At 36.2% G+C, this 13256-nt stretch overlaps 1 protein-coding gene across 1 annotated transcript; it reads left to right on the top strand.

Annotated features, from left to right (window-relative positions):
• The first annotated feature begins 243 nt into the window (after nucleotides 1-243).
• On the top strand, nucleotides 244-5887 carry LOC138336033 (uncharacterized). Its single transcript, XM_069285302.1, has 3 exons — nucleotides 244-801; nucleotides 2021-2105; nucleotides 3937-5887. The coding sequence occupies exons 1-2, from the start codon at nucleotides 312-314 to the stop codon at nucleotides 2089-2091; spliced, it is 561 nt and encodes a 186-aa protein (XP_069141403.1). The 5' UTR covers nucleotides 244-311; the 3' UTR covers nucleotides 2092-2105; nucleotides 3937-5887.
• Nucleotides 5888-13256: the final 7369 nt, after the last annotated feature.

Here is a 13256-nt window from a genome sequence, read left to right as displayed (position 1 = left end):
TGAATCTTTAGAAATGTTGTTTTTCATTGTTTACAAACAAGCGAATTTGCATATATGCATCGGTGAGTATTACTGTAAATATAAACATAGCGTGATTCACGATACTACCGTATACGCTACACTATCAATCACCGTAGAGTGTCATGTGATGCGACTCCGCCCACTGGGGGGCGGGGCCAATGGCGCCCGCCCTGTGATTGGCTGGAGCCGGCGAGGCGTCCGTTTCATTACCGACTGCTTGTCTGGGCTTGAAGCAGACCAGTGTGTAACTTGTGGTGTGATCGGACGTAAACTCTTGGTCTCTGTTTCTAATGATCGCATCAAAGATGCACGCCGTGGCTCAACTTAAGGAAAATATCAACCTCAAACACAACAAAACCATGGATATATCAAGAGTCCGAAGGTGTTTATTCGGGAAGCCCGATAAAGATAGCCTTAAGGCTGAGGTGTCTAAATTATATGCCAAAGATTTCGAGGAGGCAAAAACTCGCTGGAACTATGACATCATAAATGATGTTCCCGAGGAAGGACCATTGGATTGGGTACAGACCACAGACTGTCCAGAGTTTTACAAAAAAGGATATACGTCAAAATTCAGACGTGTTTTACCGCGTGTGCCGTGCAATTCTCTGTATGATCGGGAGTATAGCAGCGACGATAGTGACGATGAGTATGTACGAAGTGTATCTAGTGCTAATAAGGAGGACAATGTGTTATCTAGTCAGGATTTGTGCAATAAATCAGACGAGGAGTCTAAAAACACAACAACGTCACCCAAACTTGTACAAACACACATGGATGGTAAGTGTCTTCACTACTACAGACAGAGATGAGGGATGACCTGCCGGTCTCTCCTCGCCTCGTGTGTACTCTTTCCTAGCTAATCGTATCAAAGCACTGTAATTTTGCAAGGGTTTGCATCAAATACATCGTTTTTCTGTTCCATTTAAGGCCTTGTCATGTTATATTTCCCACTGTTTTATGTTGCGTAGTTAAAAGTGTTTATTGTTGATCCTACGAGCTATGACCTAGTTTGGTGAGAAACTACGCCCGTATCGGTTGTGACATACATTCTCGGTTGTAAATTCGCGTAGTAGCGGCCCCAGATAGCGTCAGGGCAAAGTGAAAATCGTGCTAGCTTCTAATGACTGCCATATGTGTAATAGTTTTGATGTTGACGGCCATCTTGATTGTATCATGTTGTTTTCACTACGAATGTAAACAGTGAGATGTGGCAATGTCCCAAGATTTTTTGTATTAGGATTTTTATTCCCCGTTTTTCCGTATTTAATAGCTCTGAAACCCTTTCTGCGTGCCTTATTTAGTCATTTTATCATGTTTCGTATTTTGGTGGGGAAACGCAAGCACATGTTCTGTCACAGCTGATATTATTGTACGCGGGCATTTAAATGAAAACATGTTTGGATATGAATTGCGGGAAACAATATTTGCGCCATTCAAATTTAGCTGCCGTGTTTCATGATTGGTGAGCGTAATGGACATGTCCTGGCAGGTACGAAGTCTTGGCGGAGATAGGTTTTCGCCAGGATCCAACAGGTTCATTCATAGGGACTTTTAAATACTACTAGATCTGCAGGTTTACACAAATACAATCGTCTGATTTCATACCATTGTTCACTCCCGCCTCACGTAATCGTATTTTCTCTGATGTTTATTTTCTGCTCCATGGAAATGAACAGTTATATATAAAACTGGTCGATATCGTGTTGTGTATAAAGGATTAGTTAATTGTTCTATTTAACAATGACACCTGTAATATATTGTGCAACATGATATTAAAAGGACATTGTAGAACATGTTTATAATACAATATACTATGTACAACTATATGAACAATGTTTCATCTAGTTTAGATGGAAGACAATTAAACATTTGAATTAAATTTGAAATATTGTAATTTGATAAATTCTATTTTAAAATATTATGAATATATCATTTTATCCATATTAAATTTAGATTTTTTGATAAATTAATAGCTTAATTTATTTTTCATTTTCAGTGTATCTGAGGAAAAGAAAGAGGGCAGCTCCCAGCACATCAACAACAAGCAAAACGAGACGATTAGAATAGTCCATATTACACAGGTAAGCATCTTTTACATTGAGACTAAGGTATCTCATCAATAGATAGTCAGATCTGGCAGTGACCAATATATGCGGCATTGCATAATTCACCTTTGGCGAACACACCTTGCCATAATTAATATTTAAACATCCAGTATTGAGAAGATATGATTGGATTGTCATGGTAATAGTAAACAAAAGTGGCCTAATTAACACCCTGTGTGGCACACTCACAATCTGGACCATGGATCTTTGTTCACAAACTATCTTGTATTGATCGGATAACATAGATTTAGTCAGGAGTTGAGCTTTATTATGCTGTTCAATGCTATATGTGGTATCAGAATAAATAGATAGCATTCATAGTCACAATATAAATAGTTTCACGTTTAAAACATCAGCTTCATTTAGCATTTTAATAGTGTTTTAATTTTATTATTTCTTCAATTTATTTTTATTTATTTTCAATCTGACGAATAGTGGTAAAAATGACCCTAAAATTCATCGCTTGTACATTGAGACCAGCCCCTATTATTAGAAATCATTTTAAGCTATTGTCAGCAAAACACCATCACCTGTCTCAGTTAACTGTAGGCTTTGTAATATTACAACAAAACCAGGAACAAAACTTTTATAGCCAGTCGTGGGAAAATGCCAGTCCAGCTTATAGAACTGTACATGTATACTGGTATAGGGGATGGTCGGCTGTTTGACCAGCGGCTATCCTAGTTGTCCTCTATCAATGCTGACCAAAGGTCACTAGTTGACTTGGTAGTGTTGGAAGCGTTAGCTATATAGCTATTTATTATACTGACATTCTGTAGTCTTTGGTCAGCGAAGCTGGTCACTATCCCCAGGGTGTTGTCCTGGTCCTTCTCCCAGTGAAAATTACAGTCCTGTAAAACTTAAAATTTCATTTTAAAAATTAATACTTCATAGTGTTAATTAAATTAGATTGATGAAGCTGTATTTAATGTAGTAAATGCGACTATGCTTAGTTATAAGTCGTGAGCAGTTTAAGAAATTGAATTGGGAGGTTATTTAGTTGGTTTTACGGATAGTATTACCTTGGGTAAATTTTGCTTGTGAGCAATACACATTGTACCATCAATGAAGAGAGACTTTACACAGCTACTACAGGGCTAAAGCCTACACAACCGGTGATTAATGAGTTATGGCCGAAGGCCGCTCTAACCGAAATGGCTGCTGGCCCACATCTCGGGGAAAACGTCCATGCTTGAGTGACGCCGGGGCTGTGACAGATGAAAACGCAATACATATACACTCGTGATCACTAGCGTGTGTATTTACTATGTACACACACCATAGTAGTAGTAGGCTCCAACCTCATTTGCATAAAGCTTGACCCGTTTTAAGAGTAATGCCCTCCAACATCATAGCGTAGCGTACAAAGACGTTTGAATGACTGCGGGAGAGATGGTTAAGCGATAAAATGTGGGGCTGTATATGGGGGGAAGGAAAGGAGGTCTTTTAGGGACAAACGTAGAGTCGAGTTTAAAGCTGTGTCGAATAGAGAGAGGACGGGCATTCTTGGATAAAATAAAAGTGTAGATATATTTCGTATCAAAATGAATTCTTAATTGCTTTTCACTTAAAGAATTAAAAGAAAAATCTATGCGAGTTGTTAGTGGTATGAATTAATTCACATTTTGCATTTGAGGTGCAAGTTCAAACAGTACACCAGTGTAGGGTTGAATCTGTATACATTATCTTATTAACCACTTTAAAAATGGTGTCCTATACTTGTCAGTAGTATGTAAATAACTTTGTGTGAAATAACCCATATATGGCAACATGTACTCATGTAGGTTTCTGTTTTGTATATTCACAGATTTTGCAGACAGAAGTGCTTTGTTGCCAGTGAAGAGATGTGTCAGTTGTACAATGAGGACAGAAAGCTATGGGCTAGCTACCAGACATCACCGGTTTGTCTGGACACAAACAACTGTCTTCCAGGACGGAAAAAACTGGACACATTGCAAGGCTTGCCAGCAGTGCGGCAGGATCCGTGCTGATGACCAACAAATATATTCTTGGCCAAAATTTTAGACATTTGTGTTTTGCTGCAGTATAGTTGACAGACTTGATAAAGACTTGAGAAAATATTGTTACACAAGTATTATTGCCATGAAAAAAAATCTTTGATATTTGTCATCCTTATTTGTCTGCCCTTTATAGTTCGCTATGTGCCCAGTAGATGTCATTGCGATGACCCTAGATTATGTGAAAAAAACTAAATGGAGTTTCTAAATACAGCGTGCATGATTCAAATATTTATATTTTGATTGCTGAACTCTATTGTAAATTTTTATCCACGAGTGCAAACTACAAACATACCATCAAATGGTATACATTTTCTCAAACTTTAAGTCATTCCAAAACTTATTTGATATTTACATCTTCAACCAATGGGCACAGATGCCAAATATAACAACAACTATGTTTTACATCTTTGGGAGAACTATTTTTATTTTTTATCTTTGTGGAGCGAAAAATGTTATTTTATTGTGTTATTGTGTTACCCATAATACACTGCCCTCATTTTCCAAGTTTGTGACAAAAAGTTTAAAACCCTTGTGCAATTTTATTATATTTTTGTAACTACAGCTGTTTGCTTTCTCCTCAACGGGTGTTTGTAAACAGTAATGTGGCCGATCTCATTTGCATATTGTCATTTAATTTATTGTTTGCCTTAAATTATGTTCTAACTTAAAATACAATTAAAGCTAAATGTATATAATATATGTATTACATGAAATATTTGTGAAAGCAAATATTAAGAAGACAACCCTATTTATGACTTTTAATCTGATGGCTAAAGTCAGACTAAAAATATTTAATTCAAATGTAAATATTTTAAACAAAAAAAAACAATACAAGCAAATGTTGGAAGAACTTTGAAGAAAAATGATTGCTATGGAATATGGAAACAGTTACGTATACTCTTTTGAGTTTCAATATTTTGAATTTTTATTTGCAATATAATAATTTCCATGTATCACCTTTGAAATCTTTATTTATGTAGAGCTACCTTTTCTTTCTCTACTCTTTCTATTTCTTTTATTCCTGATTGGACAACATCTTTTGTTACAAAGTGGTAAATGACACCAATATGGGGAAATAGTTATCTAATATTTGTAACTAAAATAAATGAAATGAAGGTATCGGAACATATTCACAAAATATTTATAAATGTTTGATAAATCCTTTACAATGAAATGATTGTGATAATAGCTACAACACCCATGAATTTCATTATGTAAGCAGACAAATAAAAGTTGGTGTCATTTAACATTCTACGATCCAGATGAATCCTTATTTTTGAAATGATCTCATTGTTGAGCCACAATCACCCTAGGTAGAAACCTAATTATCTGGAATATCATTACCAAACATTTAGTTGTGTAGTTTCACACTCACTTATGTGTTCAATATGGAAAGGCTAAGTCAGGAAATGCAAGCTGAGGATGCTTAACAGAGTTAAGTCAGAGAGTTTTCTGTGTGATCGAATGAAATGGTGTATGTTTGAAATAAATGTGCGTGTATATGTTTTGAGTGAATGGAGAATGAACTGACAGCATGTTTGAAATGATGTTTTGAAGTTAAAACATTTGCAAAGACTCAAAAGCTCATCAACTTGTTTCCATTTATCATGATTCATTAAGTGCAACTTTGTTGTGTTGTCAAAAAACTATTTCTTGTTAATGCTGAAATAGAAAAAATATATTGTAAAAGAAAAAGAAAGAAGAAAACCCAATAAAATTGATGGTTTAAATGATGAATTTTGTCTTGTCTTGTTCTATAGAAAGATGGAAGAAATACTTGAAATGTACATGTAATTTGTGAGTAGATGAAGATATTTGTGATATCCTGGTTATTCAACAACTGCTGTGATTGATTCGACTTAAGTGAATTACATCCATGCATGGCAGGTACACTTAATTTCTAATGTTGAAACAATTTTTAAAAAAAGTATACAATTTTTAAAATAATGTACAACATGGACTGCAATTATCGGAACTTCAGCTATAGTGTAAGTGATAAATTAGCTACTGATAACTGATTAGTGTCTACTGACGTTATTGTTCTCTGCTGACCGCTTGCACTCTATTCTACTGTCTAATGACTACTACCTGCTGCCGACTACTTACAGCTAGATGACTTTATAGCATTATCCTACAGTTACGTACGAAAATGTTGCAAAAATCGGGTGTGAATCAGAGACATCACACCAGTCTTCTATATAAATACTTTAGAGGAAACTACATAAAATTTACCAGTAAAGTGTTTTATTTGTAAGTAACATTACAATATAATACTAAATGTCAACTCAATAGCGGAAAACACTCCTCCTTATATTCACATCCAACAATATATATCACTGTTGGTAGAAGTATAAATAACATGACCCTGGCTGTTAGTGGGGACTTTAATTTGAAGGCCTACAACCTTTCCGGATCAAATTCTAAAAGCTTCTTCAAAACATTAATAACATAAAAAAATACATGTCGATGGCCTAATTTGAGGTAAAAACACCAAACATATTCAAGATTTCCTGCATAATATATGTTAACTGTGGAGATTCATTTCGCTGTTTTGCCATCTGACGCAGGCCAATGATAAACAACTACAAGGCGGCGGGAAACATAGGACGACCCGCGTTATGAAAATTAACATTTTATTTATTTTAATTAACTTGTTCAGAAGATGATGATAAGTCTAGTATCAACGACCAGTTAATAACTTTTTCGACTACAAAATTATCTATCTCGTTTTACATTCACATTTTATAAGCCGTTTCAGAAAGCTAGTCATCCTCGATACTCCAGGGTTTCCGATCACTTACGATCTCTACACCCCTGGGCTATCTCATAGTAAAACTGAAGGCAACTCGGAGGAAAAAATCTGAACCAATCACAGGCCAGCAAAAAATCCTTTGAAGACTACAGAGAGAGCGACGCCCAACTTCAAAGCCACATAGTCAACAACAGTGTATCCACAGGGACCTGGCACGAAAATTTTTAACCAACAGTATACACACACATATATATATTATAGTATCAAGGATACTATAATATAAATATGTATACTGTTAGTTTTAAAAAAATCGTTCCAGGTCCCTCTGAGTGTACCGTTTTACAAATATTTTGATGCACATCAAAGGACTTAATTAGCTGTCTCCAGTTTTACTATGAGATAGTCCAGGGGTGGAGAGATCGTAAGTGATCGGAACCCCTGGAGTATCGGGGATGAAAGCTAGTGGCCCTTTAATACAATTAAAAACAAAAATAAAGTGGGTTTTTGTCATACTTCATGTAATTAGTACTAGCCAAATTAAAACTTAAACAGAATTAAATTACTTAGTTAAATGTAAAACTCAACCTAGAACATATGTATCAAATAAATATATGCAGTTTCAAACATACTAAGTATTAATACGCCGTCTCAAAGTGACAACACTGCAAAATTGGCTCTACAACACAAAACGAGTTGTGTCCCTTGGTGTCATATGTGTCATGTTTGGAGTATTTACACATGAATTGAGCCAAGTAGAGTAAAAACCACACACTTCAGATATAGTTCTCTAACTTGAGATCACCGGGGAAAAAACGTCGCTGGTAATGTTTTTGAGAAAACACTGGCACACTTGTGAATGTTTAAATCCTGTAACAATCAAACTATAGATACTATATATTGTCGTAATGATCTCCTTCCAATCGAATCCTGTCAAGAAGTTGTCATCTCTATTATAAAACACAGACACGATGGAAGGTTATTTGTAATAATGGAAAAAAGGAGGTACAGATATAGTATCTAGTTACGCTGGTAGGACAAAAAAGATACCTCGCCAGCACCGGTTACTTCATACTCAAGTGTACAGTAAATTCTACTGAAAGAAAAACTTTCTTATCTAAATACAAAATTTATTCTATGTTCACAGACTATGAAAATTTAATAAAGTTATTGTCATCTAATGAACCACAACTTCTGCAGGATTTGGGCCTCTTCATTAAAAAGTCGTTTGAGCTGAGGAAAGCGGGCTTGCTGAATGCTTAAGTTGTTCTTGTTTTATTATTATTTTGTTATACATTTAATGTTATCTTTGTAATTTGCTATCGACCCTTGTTTGTGGATGTAAAAATGCAAATAAATGAATTGAATTGTGATGTTTTTCAATCGTAAAAATTAAGTATCCATTATGTTGGTATTTGTACGTGTGAGTAAAATGATATCCGACTTAAAACTATGTTAACTGCGTGTCCCAAGCGAAAAATGAGTAGAAAAAACCCCTTAAAATTCCACAACAGTCGGCCATTTTGAATCCTCACGTGCAGCTAATGTAATTCGACCTCCTTATCTGGAGAGCAGTTCGGCCAGATAGCCAACAAAACACCACTCCACAGAGGGTATCAATCAACTTGTTTTCTGGTCTCGTGCTTTGCAAGTCTCGGTCGAGCGCAGTCGGACTCGATGCACATGTGGACTCGGATTACCCCAGGCATGCAGGCGTACGCGCACAGGAGGTGATAGGCAGAGTTTTCTGCTTGGTTGCCCATTTATACGGCCATCAGACCCACATACAAAGGAGTTTGGATGTGTAGTGCCGTCGTGTTATAAAGTTTAATTGGACGTATATGTTACCAATATATAACAGACATTCTTGATTAAGTGCGAATTTAGGCTATTGTTTGATCTCACTTTACAAATTTATTTGATCAATTTCTGATCTTATTTTATCAATAAAGATATAACAGATGCGGTTTTTTGAGAACATGCACAAATGCATCCGAATTGTTCTCATTGTCTTCTGTACACTACAAAGATTCCTTTCAGAATGACCCCTCCTCAAATCTATTTAAATTAGACTCGTATTTCTGCTCCACGGCGTATACCATGCTACACTATGGGAGCATCCTCGAATCGATACTCCATAGGCATCCTTGATACTCCAGGGGTTCCGCTCACTTACGATCTTTACACCCCTGGACCACAGGGACCTGGCACGAAAATTTTTAACCATTAGTATACATATATATATTATAGTATCAAGGGTATGAACTCGGCGGTCGAGAAAAACCGATCTATTTTTTTAAAATCGTTATTATTTTAATAAATAGGTTTTATACAACATTGACGGATATCTTACCTTAAAGAGAAATAATTTATCTTTCCATTGAGTGTTTGATGAACAAAATTGGCCAAGTATTGACGAAGTTATGGCTTGATGAATCGGGAAATTTACGATAAATATGCTAGGTAGACATTTCCTTGTCCGGTAGAAATGTCGTCTCGGCTCTAATGGGTACCTCAAAAACCAAGCCAAAATCACAAAATCTACGCTTGTGGTGGTAAACAGTACCCATAACTGTGTTCATCCACAATCTCCTTCGGAGGTGTCATGACCCGTACTTTGTAGAAACTCCATTTAAACATCGTGTAGCTCACTTACTTTAACCGTCACCGCCATGTTCATTTTTCTCTCGGAACGCTTCTCGACTTTACATATCGTGACTACATTATGCAAATTATGTAGTGTTGTGCTTGTGAGTAAACTCGAGAAGCGTTCCGAAGAACAAATGAACATGGCGGTGACGGTTAAAGTAAGAGAGCTACACGATGTTTAAATGGTGTTTCTACAAAGTACGGGTGATGACACATGCAAAGGAGATTGTGGATGAACACGGTTATGGGTACTGTTTACCACCACAAGCGTAGATTTTGTGATTTTGGCTTGGTTTTTTAGGTACCCATTAGAGCCGAGACGACATTTCGACCGGACAGGGAAATGTCTACCTAGCATATTTTTCGTAAATTTCCCGATTCATCAAGCCATAACTTCGTCAAAACTTGGCCAATTTTGTTCATCAAGCACTCAATGGAAAGATAAATTATTTCTCTTTAAGGTAAGATATCCGTCAGTATTGCACAGAACCAATTTATTAAAATAATCACGGTTTTAAAAAAATAGGTCCGTTTTTCTCGACCGCCGAGTTCATACCCTTGATACTATAATATATATATGTATACTGTTAGTTTTAAAAAATCGTGCCAGGTCCCTGTGCCCTGGACTATCTCATAGTAAAACTGGAGGCAACAGAACAGGTAATTTAGTCATTTGAGGTACATCAAGAGAGCTGTATAACGGTACACTGTGGTTGACTGTGTGGCTTTGATGTTACAGTGTGTAGGCGTCGCCCTCTTTGTGGTCTTCAAAGGAAATCTTTGCTGGCCTGTGATTGGTCAAATGTTTTCCGCTGAGCTGCCTTCAATTTCACTATGAGATAGTCCAGGGGTGTGGAGATCGTAAGGATGCTCCAGAGGTTCCTATCACTGACGTTATATCTACCTCTGGGCTATCTCCTTGTAAAAATGCAGGCAATAGAAGACACAGGTAACTTGATTATATAACGGTACACTGTGGTTGACTGTGTTGTTTTGAAGTTGAGCGTATCACTCTCTGTAAACTTCAAATGAAGTAAGTATTTGCAGTCCTGTCATTCGTCAGAGTTTTTTTTCTCCCGAACTGCCTCCAGTTTTACTAAGAGATAGTCCACGGATGGATATAAGGTCAGCGATAACAACCCCTGCAGTATCGAGGATGGCATTGGAGCGTATCATAGAGTATAATTTTAATTAGATTGCCTTCTCTCCACTACCGTTTGTTGAACCCCTGTATGATCGTTCCCTGTGCGTACATCACGTTGATATGATATTGAGCACTAGATCACCAGATGATACATGATGTTGTATTGTTACTATGGGAATAGATAAACCAGGATACATGATATTGTATTGTTACTATGGGAATAGATAAACCAGGATACATGATATTGTATTGTTACTATGGAAACATTTAAACCAGGATGCATGATGTTGTATTGTTACTATGGGATTAAATAAACTAGGATACATGATGTTACTATGGGAACAGATAAACCAAGATATACGATGTTACTATGGGAAAAGATGTACCAGGATACGTATTGTTGTATTGTCACTTTGGGATTAGATAAACCAGGATATATGATGTTGTGTTGTAATGATGGGAACAGATAAACCAGGATACATAATGCTGTCTTATTACTATGGGAAAAGATAAACCAGGTTACACGATGTTACTATGGCAGATAAACCAGGATACATGATGTTACTATGGGAACAGATAAACCAGGATACATAATGCTGTATTGTTAATATAGGAACAGATAAACCAGGATACATGATGTTACTATGGGAACAGATAAATCGGGATATATGATGTTGTATTGTTACTATGGTAACAGATAAACCAGGATACATTATGTTGTATTGTTACTATGGGAACAGATCAACCAGGATACATGATGTTGTATTGTTACCATGGGAACAGATAAACCGGGATATATAATGCTGTATTGGTACTATTGGAACAGATAAACCAGGAAACATGATGTTGTATTGTTACTATGGGAACAGATAAACCAGGAAACATGATGCTGTATTGTTACTATGGGAACAGATAAACCAGGAAACATGATGTTGTATTGTTACTATGGGAACAGATAAACCAGGAAACATGATGTTGTATTGTTACTATGGGAACAGATAAACCAGGATACATGATGCTGTATTGTTACTATTGGAACAGATAAACCAGGATACATGATGTTGTATTGTTACTATGGGAACAGATAAACCATGATACATGATGCTGTATTGTTACTATGGGAACAGATAAACCAGGATACATGATGCTGTATTGTTACTATAGAAACAGATAAACCAGGATACATGATGCTGTATTGTTACTATAGAAACAGATAAACCAGGATACATGATGTTGTATTGTTACTATGGGAACAGATAAACCAGGATACATGATGCTGTATTGTTACTATGGGAATAGATAAACCAGGATACATAATGCTGTATAGTTACTATAGAAACAGATAAACAAGGATACATGATGCTGTATTTTACTATGGGAACAGAAAAACCAGGATATATAATGCTATATTGTTAATATAGAAACAGAGAAACCAGGATGCATGATGCTGTATTGTTACTATTGGAACAGATAACGAGGATACATGTTTACTCTTACTATGGGAACAGTTGACAAAGAGTTCACGTTGTATTTTTAATATGGGAATAGATATTTGCAATATTACCTTGTACGCCAAAGAAAAACAAAGTAAAGGTCAATCGCTTGTGCTAAATATTGCACTTAGGAAACTCGACGAACAATTTGTCCGCTTTAGTTAATACTTCGTAGGTGCCCTCATGTTCTAACTAGGCTACAATATTCTTGACGGAACTATATTAATGTACGAAAGTGTGGCTACTAAAACCCGGAAATATAAAAGCTGGCATTTTTTATCGATAGACTTCCTCCCTGTCAGAACAACTGTCACGGCGATTGTCACACTCATAATCTGGGTTTGGTTCCGCAAGAGCAAGTGATAAGGACAAATTATATATTCATTAATACATGTATATAATATTTTACACTTTTACTTGAAAGACAATGATGCGTGTAAGTTGTGAAAATGAACGTACAATGTATGTTAAAGAAGTTACTGTACATCTTATTTTGATACTTTAGAAAATATTAAAAACAAAAACCACGAAGTGACTTTGTTGTTTGTATGCAATGCTTGTGCATTTTTCTCACCGTGGTTAGAAAAAATAGTCAAAACTCCTAAAACCATTCGTGTGATGAGTCGAAATGTATCATTGTCCTGATCATACTTATTCGATCTAAAACAATACGCCTATGATGAGGTCAGAGGGCTTCCTGATGAAATATGGCGTGGTTCTCCCGTCTACTGACTCACAAAACGCTACCTGGTGACGTCACGATGTACGCGCTGTAAATATGATTGATACGATATTTCAAGGTTGAATTTCAACCACACAGAATCATACACGGCGATTTTGTGTGTTTAAATTGGATATGTAGATCTATCATTGAAATAAGTCGTCTTGTTACATGGAGATATTTCACAAAGCGGTCATTTTATGATGGGCGTTTCAATTAGTAAAGAGAATCATACTTTGGGATAATTTTGAACACGCCTCCTGTGTGTGTTTTAGACACATGAAGGAGAGCAATTATAGATGACGTCATTAAAACGGAGCTGATGGCATATATATAGGCATTGTCTGATT

This window comes from Argopecten irradians, chromosome 1 (genome assembly GCF_041381155.1).
Source record: "Argopecten irradians isolate NY chromosome 1, Ai_NY, whole genome shotgun sequence".
Classification (NCBI taxonomy): domain Eukaryota; kingdom Metazoa; phylum Mollusca; class Bivalvia; order Pectinida; family Pectinidae; genus Argopecten; species Argopecten irradians.
This window is presented reverse-complemented; position numbering and strand designations above follow the sequence as displayed.

Bases quoted from the DNA above. Each gene is read 5' to 3' on its own strand.
- LOC138336033 (XM_069285302.1), top strand. From the start codon at position 312: ATGATCGCATCAAAGATGCACGCCGTGGCTCAACTTAAGGAAAATATC. The intron at 802-2,020 runs GTAAGTGTCTTC...TTTCATTTTCAG, and splicing joins TGTACAAACACACATGGATG to TGTATCTGAGGAAAAGAAAG.